General features: G+C 42.8%; 2 protein-coding genes across 7 annotated transcripts in view; one reads left to right on the forward strand and one right to left on the reverse strand.

The window, feature by feature from the left end:
* IL7R (interleukin 7 receptor) overlaps window positions 1-6,172 on the forward strand; it is a 96,846-nt gene extending 90,674 nt beyond the window's left edge. The window contains exons 6-8 of the mRNA XM_075847594.1: window positions 1,413-1,530; window positions 3,228-3,303; window positions 4,174-6,172. Of these exons, the coding sequence (XP_075703709.1) occupies window positions 1,413-1,530; window positions 3,228-3,303; window positions 4,174-4,680 (701 nt within the window). The 3' untranslated portion in view covers window positions 4,681-6,172. The remainder of the gene's footprint in view (window positions 1-1,412; window positions 1,531-3,227; window positions 3,304-4,173) is intronic.
* Window positions 6,173-6,602: 430 nt separating this feature from the next.
* The window catches only part of CAPSL (calcyphosine like), an 87,194-nt gene continuing 69,716 nt past the window's right edge, over window positions 6,603-24,080 (reverse strand). For 4 of the 6 annotated variants that reach the window (XM_075841913.1, XM_075841938.1, XM_075841944.1 and 1 more), the window contains 5 exons: window positions 17,966-18,102; window positions 16,991-17,168; window positions 14,762-14,971; window positions 12,330-12,433; window positions 9,416-9,506 (listed from right to left, as the gene is read on the reverse strand). In XM_075841913.1, the coding sequence (XP_075698028.1) occupies window positions 12,332-12,433; window positions 14,762-14,971; window positions 16,991-17,168; window positions 17,966-18,102 (627 nt within the window). In that variant the 3' untranslated portion in view covers window positions 9,416-9,506; window positions 12,330-12,331. Of the gene's footprint in view, window positions 9,507-12,326; window positions 12,434-14,761; window positions 14,972-16,990; window positions 17,169-17,965; window positions 18,103-24,080 lie in introns of those variants that run through there. The other 2 variants (XM_075841931.1, XM_075841922.1) reach the window with 2 other exon arrangements.

Here is a 24,080-nt window from a genome sequence, read left to right on the forward strand (position 1 = left end):
AGAGAACGCCATACAGCCCCCTCTGTAGATAACGCCATACAGCCCCCCTGTAGAGATTGCCATACAGCCCCCCTGTAGAGAACGCCATACAGACACCCCTGTAGATAACGCCATACAGCCACCCCCCTGTAGGGAACGCCATACAGCCCCCCCTGTAGGGGACGTCATACAGCCCCCTCTGTAGATAGCGCCATAGAGACCCACACTGTAGATAACGCCATACATCCCCCTCTGTAGATAACACCATACAGACCCCCCCTGTAGATGACGCCATACAGACCCCCCTGTAGATGACGCCATACAGACCCCCCCTGTAGATGACGCCATACAGACCCCCTGTAGATGACGCCATACAGACCCCCCCTTGTAGATGACGCCATACAGACCCCCCCTGTAGATGACACCATACAGACCCGCCCTGTAGATGACGCCATACAGCCCCCTCTGTAGATAATGCCATACAGCCCCCCCTGTAGATATCGCCATGCAGCCCCCCTGTAGATAACGCCATACAGCCCCCACTGTAGATAACGCCATACAGCCACCCTATAGATAACGCCATACATCCCCCTGTAGATAACGCCATACAGAGTCCCCCCTGTATGGCGTCATCTACAGGGGGGTCTGTATGGCGTCATTTACAGGGGGGGTCTGTATGGCGTCATCTACAGGGGGGTCTGTATGGCGTCATCTACAGGGGGGTCTGTATGGCGTCATCTACAGAGGGGGTTGTATGCCGTTATCTACAGGGGGATGTATGGCACTATCTACAGAGGGGGCTGTATGGCGTTATCTACAGGGGGATGTATGGCGCAATCTACAGGGGGGGCTGTATGGCGTTATCTACAAGGGGGGGGGCTGTAAAAAAGGCACTATCTACATGGGGGGGGGGGTTGTGTGACACCCGGGGGAGGGGGGGCCCCAGTCAAAAGTTTGCTATGGGGCCCAGTCTTTCCTAGTTACGCTCCTGTTTGCAGGATTTAAGTATAATAAGGAGAAGTCCAGTGGCTTGTGGTATGGAATTTCAGAGAAGGAAAGGCACAAGTTCAGGAGGCGCAAGTCCCAATTATAGAGGTTTAAGCAATCTCCGAGCACTCCCTGCTTGTTCAGGGGCTAAACAGTGTTTGTACTCGTGATTTGCAAGGATCAGTGCAGGATAAGTAATGTAATGTACGTACACAGTGACTCCACAAGCAGAATAGTGAGTGCAGCTCTGGAGTATAATACAGGATGTAACTCTGTACATTACATTACATATCCTGTACTGATCCTCAGTGACTCAACTTTCTATATAGAATAGATCCATGTTATTGGCCAATTGTGCTGAAAGGTGGACATTCCCTTTAAATCTTACACACAGAACAAAATGCGTTATAACTGTTATTCATTTTCCTGGTTTTGTTTTTTTGCAGGAGAGAATACATATACCAATCCACTATACCACTCTACTATACCAGTCGCTTTAAGTATAAGCATCCCCTTTTTCTTGCTTATTCTAGTTATAGTAATTGCAATATTTTGGAAAAGCAGGTAAGTTACAAGAAGTCTTACGTGTGGTTGTGTATAAAATATATGTGGAACTGTACACTCTTCACTCACCGCAAGGCCTCATTCAGATAAGGCCTGGTACTTTAGGATGATGCAGGGGTTAATGGAGGTGACTGAGGACTTATAATTTAATTCTATTTAATCTAAGTGTATCCAAAAATCTTAGTAATGGTCTGATACAGAGCTCAAAACTCCCAGCTCTCTCTACAGTCACAGAGCTACATGATATAATTGTATCTGCCTGCCGCTGCCGCTAGGGGGGTCTACCATTAAACTTAAAAATTTATTTATATGCAGGGAGCTCCCTCTAGTGGCGGTGCAAGGAAACAAAAATACAAAACAAGAAAACCCGCTAAGTTCACCTCTGCCATGAAATAACAATACTGGAGCATCTGATTCTACACAGTTTGACAATGTCACCGATGATTGGACTATGTCAGACTGTGTAGGGAAAAGCAACAATGACAAGGGGAATGGTAACAACTAGCTGTCAATTTAATCATGCATTTCCAGGAGGAATAACAGAGAATTACAAAGTGCAGTGTTCTAATAAAAGATTCTCCAAAATTGTTATATTGTAGAGAATACAGGTACTTATGTGGACTAACCTGATGTTTCAGAAAATAAATGTTATTGTTGTCTATAATGAAATGTTTTACAATTTTCCAATATACTTTCTGTATTAATTCCTCACAGTTTTCAAGATCTCTGCTTGCTGTCATTCACTAGGAACCAGAATACTTGACTTCCAGCGGAAGCAAATATGTCCTAGTCAAGTGATGGACACACAGGTGCATAGCTTGTTAGAAGACTCAGATCAGATAACTGTACTGTGAGGGTATGTTCACACGCAGAGTTTTCAGGCGTATTTTGGGGCGTGAACGCCTCAAAAATACACCTTGAAAAACGGTAGCTAAACACCTAGTTTAGGCATTTAATTCAGAGGGGGCATTTTTTTACGCTGTTTTAAAAATACGGCGCGTGAACAGACGCCCCATAAAAAAAAAGAAGGATCACGTCACTTCTTGAGCTGTTTTTGGAACTGTTTTTCATTGTGTTAATGGAAAAACAGCTAAAAAAAAAAAACCTCAAAAAACGTTTTCGGCGACAAAAAATGGCTGAAAATCAGAGGCTGTTTTCCATTGAAAACAGCTCTGTCATTTTCAGCCGTTTTTGATTTTGCGTGTGAACATACCCTAGCTGTAACTAGCCCTGCAGCTAAGTTTGTCCATCACATGACTGGGACAGAATGGATACTTTTTTTCAGCCACTTTATTATTATTATTTATTAATAATTTTCTTTATCATCTTTCTTAGAATTAATAATTAATGTTATTATTTATAATTTGTTCTTATTTTTTAGGTGAAACTATAATACTATGAAGCAATTCTCTGAACAAATCCTATACACTGTGCTATGTCTAGTGCAGAGCCCGATGTGGCAGGAGTATAACACAGGGATTCTCTAATTGGTGTCTGAATCCGTGTCATGCTCCGCCCCCACAGGCCTTGCACTAGGATAACTCAGTGTATCACTATTGGCGGGAGTGTTCCTCTAACTGATTTTTGCTTGGTGCTGACTTAACCTTTAAAACTAGTCTGTCCATTTCTAGGTTGTATTGTGAACTAGAAGTCATTTTTCCTTGAAGAAATAACCATCTTTAACCTTGCATTTATAGAATTAAGCCTTTTATATGGCCAGAAATTCCAGATCATAAAAATACACTGGAGAAATTTTGTAACAAGCCAAAACAGGTATGTACCTGATCGGTGTCGACAAATGTAGTATAACATGGCGGCCATTCGGATGTAATACATGGACGGCACGAGTATGCCAGACCTCATAGAGCAATGGTCCACTCTATAACGTACATAGTCCCTAACAGGGCAGGAGCTTTCTTCATGAGACAACTTATACATTGTATTATGTCTAGTGCGGGGCCTGAAGAGAAAGAGGCATAACACAGGGATTCACTCTCTTTGCTATTCCCTGTGTCATGCTCCGCCCCCTCAGGACCTACACTAGGATAACACAGAAAATCAGTTTTGTTAGGAGTGTTCCTTTAACGGATATAAGAGCGGGATCTCTGACCTTTGCTAAGGGGACCTGTAATTTCTATATCTATCAAAGTTTTTATAGTGCCTGAATTGGCTGATAACAGGGAACAACAGATTGTATTTATCTGCATATCAACCACAAGAACGTTAGACTTCATGGTTAGTGTCCATTTTTGTAACAAATTTTTGTTTTTCTTTTTTAATACATCAATATTGGGAAAAAAAAAGCAACTTTGCAAAGTATTGATTTGAAATCTCCTACTGTTTTGTGTATACAGCTCCTATGCTGACCCATCAAGCAGGGTCAGATACAAGGGAGTATGACTGCAGGATCAGACTACACAGGATTTGTTTGCAGTCTGTAACCATGGAAACACATACGTTTGCATAGATGCTGAATACAGAAAATAGTAGATTTTTTTAACAAAGGCAATAAAGAAAATTGCCTGCAAATATGGACATTATTACCCCACCGTGGACAGGGAGTGATGCCAGTGAATTCTTTGTACTGCGCTGCAGATGTTGGTGCTATAAGTATTTAGGTATTTTGTATGATTTGTCCTACAGAATATCCACCTGACCTTCAATCCGGATTACTACGAGATTATTCCCATTAATAAAATAGATTATATCAGAGCACAAGTGAACACAGAAGACAACTATGAGATCGGCACCACAGACAGCAACATGGAGAAACCTGCTGTCAATGCATGCAATACCAATCTGTCTCCTGCAGAGGGCAGCAGTGGATTTCCCACTCATGCAAATAACACTGGACAATGTAAGAATCCTGCAGATAATGGAGAAAATACATTGAAGGATGCGCTAAATTCTGGTACTGTTGCGCTGCTACATAGTAGTAACATCTCTGAGAAATGCAACCCATCAAACGGCAGCCATGGGATCATGTCTGTGGCAGTAAAACCTCCAGGAAATGGATTAAAGGGGCTCTGCTGGGAAGAGATTTATATTGCTATGCCGGTCTTCAAGACACCCGGCAGTGATGTAAAACAAGTCCCTAAAAATACTCAAGATACATCAAGAGATCCCAGCACAGTCTATGAGAAGTACTAGTCATACTTGGCGGAGTGCTCCCCATAAAGCCACAAGAGGGTGCCCTTTATGTGGCGGGAATGTTAAGAGGCAATGTAGACTACATGGCAGCATCCATCACCTGTACAGATGTAATGTATGGGCTATGGGCCAACACATCTCATCCAAAAAGTTTGCACTGTACTTATATCCATAGTCTAACCACCACTCCACTACTTCATCCGCACTGAATGTTTCATATTAGCTGCTAATGATCATTATAAAAGTAGAGCCATTGACCTTTATTTCATTTATGTATGATAAAAATATAAACACAGCAGAGCGAAAAGTATGTACACCCCCTGCCTACAGGTCTTTAACATCATGTACAAGGCTTTGCAGCCCACAAATGGGTCATAATGAAGTGCGCCATGCAGAACTGTCATAGTATCCCACCTTTCTATCAAGTCACTGCATCCCTACAATGGTAGATGCAAAGTGACATGTCTAGTCACATGCTCCTCCATCTGTGGCTATATTATGGATGGGAGCGGCATTCGGTCGATAGATATACGGCTGACATAACAAAGGGAATTGCTCTGCCCTATATGTTTAGGAAAAGTATTGAATGTACTAAATGGGGTATTAGTACTACATTCCCAATTGTAATTGGTTGAGGATTGAAAACTAATTTGAGAACTGTGCTTGCAGTACCACACCTGACCACAGAAAGTGCTGTTCAACAAACCAGTTTCAGAGTCAAGGGCAGTACTTGGCTGTAAAGCGCCACCTAGTGCCAGTCTTAATACAAAACAAGCTGGGTCACGACTCTTAATAAATTTGTCAATATCTTCAGCTGTCTGCATGAAAAGTAAAAGAGTAAAATCTAAGCTAGCCAGGAGCTGGCGCAGATGTCCGTGATACTTTACACCAGCTTCTGGAATAAATTATAGTAAATGCATCAGGCCGAGGGTGCCTCCCCTTATGCTAATCTCCACCCACATTTTAGTTAATTGGCAACAGCATGGGAAAAGGGCCGCAATTCTCGAATTTTGTGACTTCTGTCGGTTTTCTACAAAAAAATGTTATATTCTCCACCACTATGCGTACATAATATTTGCTCATTTCCGGGAGATCATAGTATGACAAATGCTAATGTCAATTCCTCTATAAAAATGGTCTCAAACCTGTGGCTCTCCAACGGATTAAAAACTACAACTCCCAGCAAGCCCTGCCAGCCACATGTTAAGAGTTGTAATTTTTGCATATGCTGGAGATGAACCAATTGGACACCTCTGCTCTAATGCTGCTCTGGGGATACACACAGGATCCTCTTATATATATTAGACAAGCTCTGCTAACTATGGACGGCAATAGTTGAATTATTTAGTGATATAACAATATACCTCTGCTTGCTGAATGTATTTCTGCTGCTCTGAACAGTATTGCATTAATGTGAAGAATGTCTCGCAGCATATTATGAATGTATTGTACCAAATTTGAAATTCATGTATCTGTGTAAATGTGCAGTTATTCATTACAGTAAATATATTGATGCAACAGATCCCTAATCAGACCCCAAAATTAATGCCGACCACAGACCAGACCCCTGTGCATTTTGCTGTTAATAATGTAAGTCTATTGCCAACCAATCATCTCTGCTCCTCCCTGCAGTGGGGCGGAGTTTGCACAATGCCTGTGACATGCATGCTGCTGCACAGAGCACAGTCTCCAGCCTCTCCTGTGCCTAAGTCTTGCATCTGTGTCTCCCCAGCATTGTGCTCACAATTTGCAATGATCAATATACCTATAGCTTCTGATGCATGTGATTTGTTCACATCTCCTGTGTGATGCCTAAGCAAGGCATCATGAGAGAGGTATTGTAGTTACCAGAGCTAGTGCCTGCAGAAAGTGATTACTACAAACAAGATGGTGGACAGTACAAATGGATCAACAACTGGACACTGAGTTCCTGCATTTTATGTATATTCTTGTATTACACAATTCAGTGATGGACACATTCTATAATCATTCTCAATAATGGCAGATACTGGATATAATAAATACACAACAGATTTAATAAAATATTCACAACTATTATACCGTATACTATACCGATACTAAGGACAAAATAATAAATTACACAGCAAATATTTCCCTTCCCGACACCCATGAAAGATTGAGAAAATGAGAGACAAGGCAAAAGCAAATCAATAGTATGTGAAAATACAGGCGTTTTAAAGAGACACTAACGTTAAAAAATTAACAAAAATAGAAAAAACATCATAACTTCTTCTTCATTGATACTCATCCGTCCCGTTTTGTAAACTAAAGGGTGAAAAAAGTTAAGTGGCCCATGTTCTACCCCCTCTAAGGTTTAGGTGAAACAATAGTAGGAGGCACCTCAGGTGTGACGCAGCCCACTGAAGCAGAAATCTCCCCATCGATGCTTGGTCTGCGATACAGATACGAAGACTAAGCCAACCTATGCTATGCTAAATCTGATGGTCAGCCGCCAAATATGCAAGGCCGGCGAAATAGAGGGATCCCTGTCTTCTCTATCAGATTTCCCTGGTAAGGGTTTTCTGGATTTTCTTCATCAATCTATAGGCTTAATGTCCCCTTAAAGTTAATTTGACTCTGGATTAGGATTAAGAGTAAGACAGTGGTGGATGGCGGACCAGTCGGAATAGTGGGTGTTGGACAACTTTCTCAATAAGCCTCAACCGGCACAGAGTTGGAGGGATTTAGGATCGCTGGCTGGTAGGTTAGAATCTCTAGGGTCATAAAATAATGTGATCCCCCTAAGAAAAGGAGGAAAAAAATAAGGCTAAGGAACTGCATGGTGTCCCTGACCCCTTTGGTGCCACTTGGTTATTTACAAGGAAAATTTCTAAGACAACTCCTATAATAGAATGCGACTGATTTCAATGGCGCTCGATCTGGAATGTTACGTCAGATATTTACAGCGAAGGATGAGGTAGTTTACCATCTGCTATTTCCATACCTCATCCAATGGTGGACTACCCGGCCTTTCTAGTATTCCTCCTCTGTACTTACACTTACATCCATAACCGCATAGTGGCGCACGCAAACTCTAATTGGCGTCAAATGTTAAAACTGGTGCCAATATTTTAAATGATAAGCCCTGATTGTGACAACTTTTAGGGTATGTTTACATAGGGTAATTTGAATGCAGAACAAATCAGATGTATAATCTGCGTTAAATAAGGACGCTTTTTATTTACACTGTTTTTGCTTATTGTAAAGTCTTTTTGACAAGTTTTTTACTTTTTGGGGTGTGTTTAAAAAACATTTGTTTGTTACAGTGTTTTAAAGCCTGCCATTAACTTCAAAGGGTAAAAGCGCAAAACGCACCGACAATTTACTTGATGCCTCTTTTCACATATTGCGTGATATAATCGGCCTGCATAAAAAAAAATGGGTGTATGCACTAACAACGCATATTCCCATTGAAGTCAATTGGAAGCTTAAAATATATTTTTCAAAGTGGATATTGGTGCGCCAAAATGCACGTCAGAATAACGCCGTGTGAACATGGCCTTACTGAAACAGGGAAGAATTCCCCTGCAACTGCCCAAGTTACAATGGGAAACCAGATTTAAAAAAAATATAAATATAAATAATTATAAAAATAATAGTCCCTATCTGTCTTTTCTGACCTCTAAGAGACAAACAGTAAAAAATAGAAAAAAAATAAACACCCCCTTAAAAACTGCCCGCCCACCAATCGTTGCCATACCGCTTGCCCTGCTCCAATTACTTTAAATTGTACGTGAAATATATTGAAATGAACGGTAGATATTGGTGACTACAAATGTAAAATCTATTTTAGTGTTTTGCTATATGATTAGTAGAAAAAAAGGGCACAATTTAAAAAAAAAAAAAAGTTTATTTCTTTACTATTTTTAAGAAATATAAGTCTAATATTTCTAAAAACAAGCAAAAAGTATGAATAAAAATCACCAAAAAGTTGTATAGGTCACGAAAACATTTCTAGAAAAATCAAGTCGATAGTCCAAAAAATTTTGTCAAATTATATCCGTAAAACTGACATGCATTAAAGTGTAGCTAAACGTTTAACAAACTTCTGATGTTAGAGACATGTCAGAAGTTTGGATTGGTGGGGGTCCGAGCACTGAGACCCCCACCAATCGCTAGAACGAAGCAGCTGAAGCGCTCGTGTGAGCTTCGTGTCTGTTCGGCTTTTTCCGGAAAGCCGATGTATCGGAGTACGGGCTCATAGACTTTCTATTGAGTCCGTACACAGATACATTTATTTCCGGAAAAAGCTGAACAGACACGAAGCGGCTATGTTCTAGTGATTGGTGGGGGTCTCAGTACTCGGACCCCCACCAATCCAAACTTCTGACATGTCACTACGACATGTCAGAAGTTTGTGAAACATTTAGCTACTTTAAAAACAGTGTCTGGTTCGGAAGGTCTAAAATAACCCGGACCTGAACTGTTTTAACATGAGGACCAATAGGTGTAAAGAGTGGAATTTTTATCATTTTGACTCGTTGCCAAAATTAAAAGATTTTACAAGTCACATGCCAAACCCAATTCTTCATCCAATTTGAAGTCTTCGTCCAGATCTGTGATGTGAAGTGTAAAAAGTCATTATAGTTTGTACCCCAAATGCAGGAGGGGCCTAGCGTTCCAGATTTTCTTAAATAATGTCTCTGACAACCCCTTAAAACTCAAAAACTCAATAGTAAAAAAAATATATATATTTCTGTATATCACAACTTCCAGGCGTTCTTCATCATCAGAACAAAGTATACATCGCTGTCAATCGATGCGCTAACTCCGGAGTAATAGTTTAAAAATTCCTCTTTTGTTACCTAGAATGAAATGTGGAAAAAAAACGGAATTAGTCTCAAGTAATTAATACAATGATTTTCCGTATAAGGCCGCGTGATCTGTGTGCCATCTGTACCAGCTCTAGGGGCAAAGATCTGTTCCTATCAGTAAAGGGCATTTCCCCCTAAAATCACCTGTAAATATAAGTTCTTGCGTTCTCTCATTCTCTTTTGTTCTATTTGTTTCCTTAACTCCTTCCCACAGGGTGCTGTACATTTAGGGCCTGGACAGGAAGCAATATATAGATGACATCCTGCTGCAACAGCCGGTATCGGGGATAACTCCGAACCCAGCCAGTTTACCCATTAGATGTCACGGACAATAGTGGCATTTAAATGGTTTGAAAGACGGAATGGGCTTTCTGTAGACCCATCGGCCCACCCACGACTAAATCGGTAGGGTGCCAATGGGTTGACATGATGGCCAGGAGCCTAACAATGGTCTGTCTTGCCATGACTATATGCCAGTTTAGGCCCTAATGATAGACTAACACATAATACGTTAGTATAATAATGTGTTATACAAGGCCATTAGAAAATGGTACGTTTAAGCCCTTCAAGTCCCCTAGTGTGACAAAAAAAAATTTGAAAAAAAAGGTTAAATAATAAAGTTTATTGAAAAAAAAAATGTCCATAAAATATATCTCTCTGCAAAAATTTGGTATCGGAGTAATTGTAAGAACCCGTAGAATAAACCCGTAGAACTACAGAAATCTCAAATACAAAAGGCGGAATTGCTGTAATTTTCCATTACCTCCTCAAAAAAAAAACTAATAATAAGAGTTAATCAATAAATAATATACACCCCAAAATGGAGCCAGTGGAAAATACAACTCGTTCCGCGGAAAGAAAAAAAGAAAACAAGCGCTCAAACGTCGTTGATGGAAAAACATTTTTGGCTCTCAGAATGTGACGGTGAAAAAAATTTAACAAAAATTGCAGCAACCTCTATTTTTCCTTTACACTAGATATGATCAATTCACTGCAAGCTTACAGGTGATATGTTTTCTACTTTGGGTTTAGGGGACAAATGCTCTTTAAAGTGGAATTCCGGATCCAGCAATTATAGCTTATTTCTTATATAATAAAGTTATACAACTTTCCAAAATACATTCTGTGTCAATTCCTCGTGGTTTTCAAGATCTCTGCTTGCTGTTACTCAATGGGAACCTTCATTGTTTACTTCCAGTTGAGAAAGATCCGTCCTGGTCATGTGATGGACGGCTCGTTACAACACACAGCTCTGATGCACATACTGTAACTGTATAGAGCCGTGCAAATTTGTGTCTATCACGTCACCATGGACAAAATTGTATCCCCTGGGACTAAATAATGAAGGTACATATTGAATGACAGCAAGCAGAGATCTTAAGGAATTGATATAAAGAAAGTATTTAGAAAAATTTTATAACTTTTTGTTATACAACAGATAAACTGTATTTGCTAGAAAATCTACTTCAAGTGAATGTCTACCTTTAATAAACATTTCGTTTTTTTTTATCTCTCCTCCTATCTATGTTAATAGATCCAAAATTTTGTGCTGGTTAATTTCTTAACATGTCTTTATAGCGGTCAGAGCTCTGTTTTTCTGATACAGAGCTGCAAATCCCCTGCACAGACATAGAAATAAATGATAAAATTCTGGCTTCCTACATTCACCACTAGAGGGAGCTTAGGAGCTTACTGCATACTGTGTTGTTATTATTATGATCAATGTATAACAGTACACAGTAAGCGCCCTCTAGTGGTGGCTGCAGGTAGTCCTAATTTAACACTATGTCTATGCAGGAGATTTGGAGCTCTGTATCAGAAAAACAAAGCTCTGACTGCTATAAAGATACATTAAGAAATTGATCAGCACAGAAGGTTGGCCCAAAAAACGATATGGTGACAAAAGGCGGACATTCATTATAAAGTATTAAAGAAGTTCTCCGGAGCTATAGCATTGATGGCCTATATTATGATAGACTCTCCAATCCCCGGGACCCTCGCAGAGCAGCACAATGAAAGGGTCATGGCACTCGTTGAAGGGTCGTGTCCTCTTCATTGTTGACCTGGGCACAGTGGCGCGTCTATACCAGTGGCTGTGTCTGGTACTACAGCCCCTCCCATTCAAGTTACAGTAAGATACATGGACAATGTTCTTCAGACATGCTGTGAGTGATCCGTAATATCAAGTAATTAAAAAAAAAAAATAAAAAAGATCCACCACCAAATCAAAGCAAATGAAAGGGTATTATACAGATCAGGCAGAAAAACCCGTTACATAGAGATAAAATGCTAATAATAATAATACATTACATAAAGAGCACAAATAATTATCATTAACAGTTCGGATACAAAGATTTTGTTAATAACATTGATGGCACTACGGATGTCGTTATTGAAGGAGAAAGGGAGTTTTAATTAACGCAGAGATCCATTTACTAAACTTTAGGCCTCATAGGTCTGCATAGGAGCTGTAGACACAAAACGATAGGACTTTTGTAATCTAGACTATTTGCAAAGTTGCCTATTTTACTATTTGACATCCATTAGATCATTCAAAAATGGTGTGTATGAAGGGGTATTGCCATAAATGTCTGATAGATGCAGGTTCCAGCTCTGGGACTCGCTCCTTTGTCGAAAACGGGGAAATAGGAAATTATTTGTTTAAAAATAAGAAAAAAGTTAATATGAAAAGTTAGTAGAAAGAAATTAGTTAGGTTTAGTAAAGGTTAGTTCATTTTTGTTAGTGTTTGTCACACCAGCGCGCAGGTGCAGCAGTGTTATAGGTTAGTGATACAGCTCACACGCGGCCCGTACACTTATAGTCGCCAGGCGCTCTTCATCATGGTGATGAAGTAAACGTCCGTATCAATCGAAGCACTGACACCAGCGTAGTAGTTTGTGAATTCCTCCGGAGTGACCTGTTAGAAGATAAGAATTATACAACTTTTTTCTGAAAACTTTTCCGATGGCAAAAAAAACTAATTCTCAGGAGCCTGAAGAAATAAAATAGGTTAAGTGACATTTATGATATGAGAGGTTAACGGGGTCATTTACCCCAAGGTTAATTTTTAGGTCAAGTTTTATTTTGAGAAAATCTGATTAATAATGCATGCTTCAATGGGGGATGGGATGGTCTGACTGTTCCTTAGCTTTGAACTAAACAGCCCATCATTTAAAGGTTTTGACTCATCAGGACAATCCCTCTGTCAACTGAAGCTGGCCCAGAAGTGAGCTTTTTGGCTACAGGTCAGGCTTCTGAGAACCCCGGCAAACAGCCGGGTTCACCAAAGCAAGAGCCGATCTTTGTTAGCCAGAGTGGAGAGCTATTAACAAAGGAAGTCCCCTCCTTTATGATGTCCATATGACCTTCTAGGACATATGGAAATGGTTGTAGACATGATACCGCCTAGTTAAGACAGATTGGTTGCTAGGACACACTGCCTAGCAACCAGTCTAATTCAGATTACTCAAGTCTCCAGCTCAAGACCAAATTCTTTCTGAGCTGAGGGCAAGGGAGCTTGGATGTACTTGCACCACACATTTAGCTGTCTCTTACTACCTTATTAATCAGATTTTTGACAAAATAAAATAAATGGGGAATATCTTTAAAGGAGACCTGTCAGAAAAATGTATCTTATTCTGAGATATGGCATTCTTGCGACTCACAGTGACGGGAGTGACCATACTGACGCCTGTTATTACAGTCCAACAGATATCACGTGAACAAAACATTGGAAAATAATTCTGGTGCCTAATTATATTACTGCTGTGAATGAGGACCACTCATACAACTTACCCCCTTTTTTACTTTACCACCCCAATTATTCAAAGGGTTAATTTTTTTGATGGACACTGAGCTGCAAGGTTCAATACAGTACAGGTATCAAACCTTTGATTTATAGAACCCATGTGATCACCACAGATTTTTTTTACGGTGGTTCTCTGCTTTAGACAATCCATACATGTTAGAAAGGTCCCTTGACAATCAGATGATCACATAGTGACCCCCTGCTGCGACCCCCAGCAATCTGCTGTGATCTGCGGGGACACATGTCAGTAGGTGTTCAAGTTCCCCGCAGCACCACCACAGGGGAAATGTAGCATTACACAGTGCCCATTCATATCAATGTGTTGTCTGTGTAATGCAGGACAGGACAGGTCCTCCAGAGCAAGAGACGCTCTTTGTAACATAACACTTGTAACACTTTTCATTTTACATAGAATACACTTCATGCACTGAAACTGAAAAAAATCCTTTTAAGCTTTATTAATATAAGACTAGAAACCACCTTCAATTGATTGACTGGGAATGGAAGAACAAAAATAACACACTATGATTCTTTAAACCATAAAAAGTTAAAACATGGGGGCGGCTGTTCGATGGGGTCCACATACTGTAGAGTTTGCTGTGATGTTGAGGGGAAACTGTGGTCATCAAGGTTTTTTTTCTTGGAGGGAGCTGGATAAAAGGCCGTACAAACCAGACCATGTGACTGCTGTGGGGCCCTTCTCTGGTGAGTCCTGTTTGCTACTGGGGCAGAACCTGTGCAGGACTCCCCTCTCAAGAGAAACTGGATGAGGTTGGGAACTGGCCCGAAAGTCAAGAAAAGAGCATGAAGGGGGAAACAAACATAAGACCCTTCTGTCCTGGGTAGCGAAACTACATATACATTTATTTTAAAGGGGTTTCCTGTAATAGAGACTGTAATACTGATGGCCTATTATGAGATAACCCTTTAAATATCTGATTGTTTGAGGTCGGACTCCCTGGACCTTCGCCGATCAGCCAAATAAAAAGGCTGCAGTGCTCACTTGAATATCCCCTTCGATGTTTACCAAACCACATTGCCGTACAATTTTTTATGGCTGAGACTGGTACTGCAGATCAGTCCCATTCACTGGACTGGTTCAGAGCTGTTTTGAGCTGCAGTACCAGGTGCAGCCACAGCCAAATGTACGGCGCTGTGCCTGGATATACTTTGAGGGAAACTATATGCCGCAGCCCCTTTCAGTCAGCTAATCAGTGGAGGGGCTGGGAGTCGGACTCCCACCACTCAGATATTGATGATCTATCCTAACAAAAATCTATCAATATTACGGAAAAAAAGTTTAATTATATAAATATAACGAACATACTGCATGATGAAGCGCCGCCGTCTTTCATGGTGTCCGTAGAATTTTCTGATCCTAACAACGTTGACAACTTTTATGAAGTTCTGCAAATCTGATGATATGTTGTCACTTACCTGACCGTCTTTATCATACGGGGAGTCAAAGTTGTCTAGAAAAGTCCTAAAAACTTGATCTTCTGTCCACTCCCCATTCTGATACTTTGGATGGTATTTTGCATTATAGACGCCTCGTAAATCCTCAATGGTCACAACCCCATCTCCCGTTTTATCCAGTTTTCGAAATGCCTGCATGATCATCTCCTTCCTTGCATTTGACATAGGCGGCTGGAAGAACATAAATTATAGTCTACAATTAAGAAAACTCAGATCGTGGCCGTTTAACCCTTTCTGCACCACGATCAATGTCAATTGCGTTGCTGACAAAGGAAGGATGCTCCCTTTGTGTTTCCATGTAAAAGTCCCCTAAAGGAACTTAAATATATTTTTTTAAATGTAAATAAATGAAACGATGAAAACCCTGCCATTTTTCTTAAAATAAATCAATTATTAAAAAACTATTAAAACATATACTTATTATAGACCCCCACACTTGTCTTGACCCCAATAATAAAGCGAATTATAAATTTTAACGGTGAACGTTGTAAAAAATAAATAAAATAGAAAAAAAGAATGTCGGCATTGCTTTTCTTATGCATTTCCCATATTTAAAAAAAAAAAAAAAATCATATAAATTAAATGCTACCATATATCTACCCGAAAAAAAATGACCCAAAAAAGTACGACTCGTCCCGTAAAAAACGTTCTCAAATAGCTACGTGGCCTTTCAAAATAAAAAAGTTATAGGTGACGAAATGTGAGGAGGCAAATACTAAAAAATCCTTTTGCTCCTTAAAACCCCTTAAGGACACGGCCAATTTTAGCCTTGAGGACAGAACAATTTTTTTAGATTTCCCTCTTTGCATCCCGACACTCATAACTCTTTTATTTTTTGTACGACGTAGTTGTATGAGACTTTGTTTTTTTGCGGGACGAGTTGTACTTTATGTAGGTACCATTTTTTGGTACAAATACATTATCGTTTAATTTCTATACATTTTTATTTTGGCGAAAATGCAGAAAAAAAAGCAGTTCCGCAGCAGTTTTAATATTTTTTTTTTACACCATATACCGATCATCATAAATAATGTTATACATTTGTTGTACAGGTTGTTACGGTCGTGGCGATACCAAATATGTCTATATTATTTCATGTTTTGGGACTTATATTTTAAAAAGTTTATTTATTATAAAAAAAATGTGTGTTTCTCTGTCTTTTTTTTACTTTTTATTTATTTATTTATCATTAATTTTTTTTACATTAATTTAACTTTTTTTTTAATCCCATAAAGGGATTTATCATTTTTATTTTTATTTTGTAACTGTAATGTACTGGCATAGATCTATATGCCAGTACATTAGCCTGTGTACTGATTGTACACAGGCAGTTGTTAGGGCATACCTTAGTATGCCCTAACAACAGGAAATATGTTCAGACAGCCCTGGGGTCCTTCAATGGACCCTGGGCTGTCTGGCCATACGAGTTGTGGGCTTTGATCGCGTCACAGTTATCTTCTAGCAATCAAAGTGCAGTCCCCTCTCCTTGAATGCCGCGATCAGCTTTCATGGCGGCATTCAAAGGGTTAACGGCGGAGGGAAGATGTATTACAGCCGTTGCCCCGCTCTCGATCGTGCGCACAGGACGAGAATGCTCGTCCTAATGCGCCAAGTACCCGCCAAAAATTACAGATTATCAGACATCCCCTTTCATATGGGAGCCATCTCCCGACAGCCCTAATTTTTTAGGGGAATCCGTGGCCGCCAGACAAATCCCCTGCAGCGGCCACTGCATGGAAAATGTAGTATTACATGGCGGCCATTCAAATGAATGGCCGTCAATGTAATACATGGACACTCGAGTCGTTCTCGCTCATAGAGGGGGGTTCCAAGCGAATTATCCCCCTCTATGATGTCCATATGACCTAATAGGGCACAAGGACAGGGGTTGCCTTCATGAACCACAAATGTCTAATACGTGTGGGTCCCACCTATCGGGAGTACAGGGATCTGGAGATTCGTGTTTGTTGATAACCAGCTCTTCTCTGTATGGAGAGCGCGGCCTCCGGGAATAGCCTTATGGGGGTTACCAAAGCTCTGTTCTCGTGATAATTGAGGGTCCGAATGTATAGACCATAAATTTTACAGTTGGGAATTCCCCTTTAAAGGGTTTTCCCATCTGGATAACCCTTATGAGGACATGGGAGTGTCATAGAGGTGGGTAACAATTTTTTCATCGTCGTCACTCACCCGCAATGTTACCAAGAATTCATCAAAATCGATCGTTCCACTTTTATCTTTGTCGAATACTGAGAAAAGCTGAAGAGCCTCATTTTTCTCCAGCATCACACCATAATCATTAAGTCCTTTTAAAAATTCTTTAAAATCCAGCGACCTGCTGTTATCATCATCCATGATCTTAAATACTCTGCAGAAAGACGACCACAATGATCACTATTGAAAACGTACAATATCTACATGCTGATCCTGAAGACTTCCCTACGCAACGGGAAGTGATAAATCACAGCTCTTTATAGTTGAAGAGTATCTGTGATATGTCAGAAGGTCATTTCTGGGTTGGTTTCCCCTTTAAATGTAATGTGTCATCAAATAATTACATAATATTTAAATTGAAATTATTTTTTTAATATTTGGCGGTGATTTTATTATTATCTTGAATTATTGCAATTTTAACATTAGCCACAAGAGCACACAATAGGCTGACATGTCCTGTGTTCTGCAGCTAACTTGTCAGCTTTGTAGTGTAGACTGGGACAGAAACAGCAGGGTCATCTTGTAGATGGAAAGGAATTTAATTATAACATTATTATACTGCTATCTAAGACAGTATAGTTAGACTATACACAGAGATAAGGCTCTATATACAGCTCCCCTGCCCCTCCCTGCTCTCTGGGGGAGGGTCTGTACTCCATCACTTCCTGGAGACTGTAATGATCTATGATATTCCTCTGTCAATCAACTCCCATTTATTGAAGCTGCCATAAAGCACAGTGTGTGATTACAACATGGCCGCCCCAGGGAAGGTTTCTCTTCTGCACACTGAAATCTAATTAATAAAACTAAAATTACATACATGAGACATTCCCTTTAATTGTCAGGAGCTTTTATCTTTACAGACGAAACACATGTAGGGGCAAAAACTTTAGTGTATACATTCCTTGTAAAAATGGAAAATCATTACTCCAGTGTATGTGTACTGCTCACCTTCCCAGGCCTTTGATACCCGCAGAGCCCCGGGAGAGACACTGGAGACGAAGCTTCTCTATTGGATCTGTGCAAGTGGACAAATTTTTCTTTGCCTGCATTGCCATCTCGCGGTCGTGTCTAGCAGTGCCAGCCATCTAAAGGGCACAGAAAAAAACATGGAAGATGAACGCAATATAAAAAAGAGAATGGGGACCTGTATACAATACTGGTTTATTCTGTAGATCAGTGGTCTCTAGATGTTGGGAGACTACAACACCCAGCATGCCCTGAGTGCCGCCAACTGTCAGGGCAAGCTGAGACTTGTAGTCTCCTAGCTGCTAGAGAGCAACATAGGGCGGCCAATACTGCAGGTCAATAGTTCACTTTGTCCAGGAGGCCTTACCTGTTGACCCTTGGGCCTCACCAGATTAACAGAACAGCGACCCCAGTGATATAACTTCGGAGTTACATTATAACTTTACTTCCAGGGTATAGGTGTAAATTGCAAGCTAGTAATGTCATATAAAGGATGTAATGCCTCTAGGGGCGGCCATATTGGAGACACACTTCTTTTCTGTATTGTCTGTACAGACATTGCAGCAGGGTGTGTGTGCTTTATGGCAGCTGCAATGAAAAGAAGTTAATTGACAGAGAAATGTGATAGACTACGGCCCCTACCCCAAAGACCAGGGTGTGATGGGGAGCTGCATATACAGTGTTATTATCCTGCATTATTTAGGCCTCCAGCAGTACAATAGAGCTGTTATTAATGCAACCACCCTCTAATGATAATAAGATGACTCTGCACATCATATCCCAGTCTATAGAGCAAAGCTGACAAGTGAGCTACAGAAAGTAGGAAATGTCAGCCGATTCTATCTGATTTAGTGGACAATGTGAAAACTGCAATATTTAAAAATAAAAAAAAATGTTTGTTAGTCACATAAAAAAAATGTAAACTTCAGTGTGAAAATAAAAAAAACAAACCAACCTGATAATATATCCTATTCTGATGATACATTCCCTTTTAATGTGTCACAAATTGTATTCAGATGTTCTTCAGTGGTTGTGTTAGGGATCTGCCAGGTACTTCATCTAGCTATACTCCTGGGATTAATCAATCCACACCTGAGGCCAGACCTGCTCGACTGACACCATCTCCCACCAACCAGGGTGGCAGGCTCAGGAGTGGGAGAGCCTATCGCGGCCTGGTCTCTCGGAGTTAGCTCCGCCCCCTGCCCTTTATTACCTGCCCTGTGCTCTCCCTCAGTGCTTGTAATTCTTTTGGATTCCTGGCCCCACTGCTGCTTGCTCCAGCCTGCTTCTGCCGTGCTTCTGCCTTGCTGCAGTTCTGCTTGACCTGCTTGCTTGCCCTGGCTTGCTTCTGTCTCCGTGCCTGCTCGGGTGTACTCACTTCGTCCTGGTCCTGACTGTTCGTTCGCCGTCCCGTTTCCTCGTGGCGTTCCGTGGCTACTGCCCCTTCCCTTGCGTGTTCCCTGTTTGTCTTCCTGTGCACTTAGCCAGCGTAGGGACCGCCGCCCAGTTGTACCTCGTCGCCTAGGGCGGGTCGTTGCAAGTAGGCAGGGACAGGGCGGTGGGTAGATTAGGGCTCACTTTCCCTTCACCTCCTTCCTGCCATTACATAATTACAAGCCCTTACCTAGTCTACCATTTCTCCTACGCTGACGCTATCATGGACCCCCTTGAGACCCTGACCCAGCAGATGCAGGGCCTCTCCCTACAGGTCCAGGCCCTGGCCCAAAGGGTCAATCAGGGTGACGCTGCTTTAGTAGTACCCCTCACCTCACCTCTAGAACCCGACCTCAAGTTACCTGACCGGTTTTCAGGGGACCGTAAGACGTTTCTCTCCTTCCGGGAGAGTTGCAGACTGTATTTCCGCCTAAAGCCCCACTCCTCAGGTTCCGAGAACCAGCGGGTGGGTATCATCATATCCCGACTCCAGGAAGGGCCCCAAGAGTGGGCCTTCTCCTTGGCTCCTGACGCCCCTGAACTTTCCTCTGTTGATCGTTTTTTCTCTGCCCTCGGACTCATTTACGACGAGACTGACAGGACTGCTTTAGCCGAGAGTCAGCTGGTGACCTTACGTCAGGGTAGGAGACCGGTTGAGGAATACTGTTCTGATTTTAGGAAGTGGTGCGTAGCTTCTCAGTGGAACGATCCGGCCCTAAGGTGCCAGTTTAGGTTAGGATTATCTGACGCCCTGAAGGATCTGCTGGTTAGCTACCCCTCGCCTGACTCCCTTGACCAGGTTATGGCCCTAGCAGTACGACTTGACCGACGTCTCAGGGAACGTCAGCTAGAACGCTTCAGTGTGCTCCCCTCTGACTTTTCTGCGATTCCCCCCGAGGTCCCGTCTCCTCGCCCCTCCACGGAGGACTCGGAGGTACCTATGCAACTCGGGGCCTCCATGTCCCCTCGACAACGTAGAGAGTTTCGCAGAATGAATGGTCTCTGCTTCTACTGTGGGGACGACAAGCATCTACTGAACACCTGTCCCAGGCGCAAGAATAAGAAGCCGGAAAACTTCCGCGCCTAAGTGATCATTGGGGAGGTCACTTGGGCGCACAGGTATTTCCCGTTAATGTGAAACGCAATAAAATTTTGCTTCCCTTTCAGGTCTCGTTTGCTGGCCGGTCTGCCACGGGCAGTGCTTTCGTGGATTCTGGCTCATCTGCTAACATCATGTCTGTGGAATTTGCTATGTCTCTAAAGATGCCTTGTATTGATTTACCTTATCCCATCCCTGTAGTAGGAATCGACTCAACCCCCCTTGCTAATGGTTATTTTACTCAGCATACTCCTGTTTTTGAACTCCTGGTTGGCTCCATGCATTTGGAGCAGTGCTCTGTACTATTGATGCAGGGATTATCGTCTGATCTGGTTTTAGGCCTTCCCTGGTTGCAGTTGCATAATCCCACATTTGATTGGAATACTGGGCATCTCACCAAATGGGGTAATGAATGTCTTATGTCATGTCTTTCTGTTAACTCTATTTCTCCCCGGGAGGAGGTAAACACGCTTCCTGAGTTTGTTCAGGACTTCGCCGATGTGTTTTCTAAGGAGGCCTCCGAGGTGTTGCCCCCCCATAGAGATTACGATTGCGCTATCGATTTGGTGCCTGGTGCCAAGCTTCCTAAGGGTAGGATATTTAATCTTTCATGTCCTGAACGTGAAGCGATGAGGGTGTATATCCAAGAATGCCTGGCCAAGGGTTTCATTCGCCCCTCGACTTCTCCTGTAGGTGCTGGCTTCTTCTTCGTGGGGAAGAAGGATGGTGGTCTTAGGCCGTGCATTGATTATCGTAACCTGAATAAGGTCACCGTAAGGAACCAGTACCCACTTCCTTTGATTCCGGATCTTTTTAATCAGGTTCAGGGAGCCCAATGGTTTTCTAAGTTCGATCTACGGGGGGCATATAACCTTATCCGCATCAAAGAGGGGGATGAGTGGAAAACTGCGTTCAACACACCCGAGGGTCATTTCGAATACCTGGTCATGCCCTTTGGGTTGTGTAATGCCTCTGCTGTCTTCCAGAATTTTATTAATGAAATCCTGAGAGAGTACCTGGGTAATTTTCTTGTTGTGTACCTTGATGACATACTGGTGTTTTCCAAGGACTGGTCCTCCCACGTGGAGCATGTCAGGAAGGTGCTCCAGGTCCTTCGGGAGAATAATCTGTTTGCTAAACTGAAAAATGTGTCTTTGGGGTACAGGAGATACCATTTTTAGGGCAAATCCTCACTCCTCATGAATTCCGCATGGACCCTGCCAAGGTTCAAGCTGTGGCGGAATGGGTCCAACCTGCCTCCCTTAAGGCGTTACAGTGTTTTTTAGGGTTCGCCAACTATTACAGGAGATTTATTGCCAACTTCTCGGTCGTCGCTAAGCCTCTTACGGACCTTACCCGCAAGGGTGCCGATGTCCTCCATTGGCCCCCTGAGGCCGTCCAGGCCTTTGAGACTCTCAAGAAGTGCTTTATCTCGGCCCCCGTGCTGATTCAGCCCAACCAAGAGGAGCCATTTATTGTGGAGGTTGACGCTTCCGAGGTGGGAGTGGGGGCCGTCTTGTCCCAGGGTACCAGCTCCCTCACCCATCTCCGCCCCTGTGCTTACTTCTCTAGGAAGTTTTCGCCCACGGAGAGTAACTATGATATTGGTAACCGCGAACTTCTAGCCATTAAATGGGCTTTTGAGGAGTGGCGGCACTTCCTGGAGGGGGCCAGACACCAGGTAACGGTCCTTACGGATCACAAGAATCTGGTTTTCCTAGAATCGGCCCAGAGGCTTAATCCTAGACAAGCTCGGTGGGCACTATTCTTTACCAGATTTAATTTCTTGGTTACCTATAGGGCTGGGTCCAAGAATATTAAGGCTGACGCTCTGTCACGTAGTTTCATGGCCAATCCTCCTTCCGAGAAGGATCCCGCTTGTATTTTACCCCCTGGTATAATCGTCTCTGCCACGGATTCTGATTTAGCTTCTGATATCGCGGCTGATCAGGGTGCAGCTCCCGGGAACGTCCCTGGGGACCAACTGTTTGTTCCCCTGCAATACCGGCTGAGGGTACTCAGGGAAAACCATGACTCCGCTCTATCTGGTCATCCTGGCATCTTGGGCACCAAACACCTCATTACCAGAAACTATTGGTGGCCTGGGTTGCCTAAAGATGTTAGGGCTTACGTCGCCGCTTGTGAGGTTTGCGCTAGGTCCAAAACCCCTAGGTCCCGACCTGCGGGCCTACTACGTTCCTTGCCCATTCCCCAGAGACCTTGGACCCATATCTCCATGGATTTTATCACCGATTTGCCTCCATCTCAGGGCAAGTCGGTGGTGTGGGTGGTAGTCGACCGCTTCAGCAAGATGTGCCACTTTGTGCCCCTTAAGAAGCTACCTAACGCCAAGACGTTAGCTTCTTTGTTTGTGAAACACATCCTGCGTCTCCATGGGGCCCCAGTCAATATCGTTTCTGACAGAGGGGTACAATTTGTTTCCTTATTTTGGAGAGCTTTTTGTAAAAAGTTGGAGATTGATCTGTCCTTCTCCTCCGCCTTCCATCCCGAAACTAATGGCCAAACGGAAAGGACCAACCAATCCCTGGAACAATATTTAAGGTGTTTCATCTCTGACTGTCAATTCGATTGGGTCTCATTCCTTCCCCTTGCTGAATTTTCCCTGAATAACCGGGTCAGTAACTCGTCAGGGGTCTCCCCGTTTTTCTGTAATTTCGGGTTTAACCCAAGGTTCTCCTCCGTCTCCCCTGGTTGTTCCAATAATCCTGAGGTAGAGGAGGTTCATCGGGAACTGTGCACTGTCTGGGCCCAGGTTCAGAAGAACCTAGAGGCGTCCCAGAGCGCACAAAAGATTCAGGCGGATAGTAGACGTTCTGCTAACCCCCGGTTTGTCGTCGGGGATTTGGTCTGGTTGTCGTCCAGGAACTTGCGCCTTAAGGTCCCGTCCAGGAAGTTTGCTCCCCGATTTATTGGACCTTATAAGATCATTGAAGTCCTCAACCCTGTATCCTTCCGTCTGGAGCTCCCCCCATCCTTTCGCATACATGACGTCTTCCATGCCTCCCTCCTTAAACGCTGCTCCCCGTCCTGGTCCCCCTCGAGGATACCTCCTGTTCCCGTTCTCACCCCTGAGGGGGTGGAATTCGAGGTGGCCAAGATTATGGACAGTAGGATGGTCCAGGGCTCCCTCCAGTACCTGGTCCATTGGAGAGGATACGGGCCGGAGGAGAGGACTTGGGTACCTGCCCGTGATGTTCACGCTGGGGTATTGATCAGGAGGTTCCACCTCCTCTTCCCCACTAAACCGGGTCCCCTTAGTAAGGGTCCGGTGGCCCCTCATAAAAGGGGGAGTACTGTTAGGGATCTGCCAGGTACTTCATCTAGCTATACTCCTGGGATTAATCAATCCACACCTGAGGCCAGACCTGCTCGACTGACACCATCTCCCACCAACCAGGGTGGCAGGCTCAGGAGTGGGAGAGCCTATCGCGGCCTGGTCTCTCGGAGTTAGCTCCGCCCCCTGCCCTTTATTACCTGCCCTGTGCTCTCCCTCAGTGCTTGTAATTCTTTTGGATTCCTGGCCCCACTGCTGCTTGCTCCAGC

Source organism: Rhinoderma darwinii, chromosome 1 (genome assembly GCF_050947455.1).
Source record: "Rhinoderma darwinii isolate aRhiDar2 chromosome 1, aRhiDar2.hap1, whole genome shotgun sequence".
NCBI lineage: Eukaryota > Metazoa > Chordata > Amphibia > Anura > Rhinodermatidae > Rhinoderma > Rhinoderma darwinii.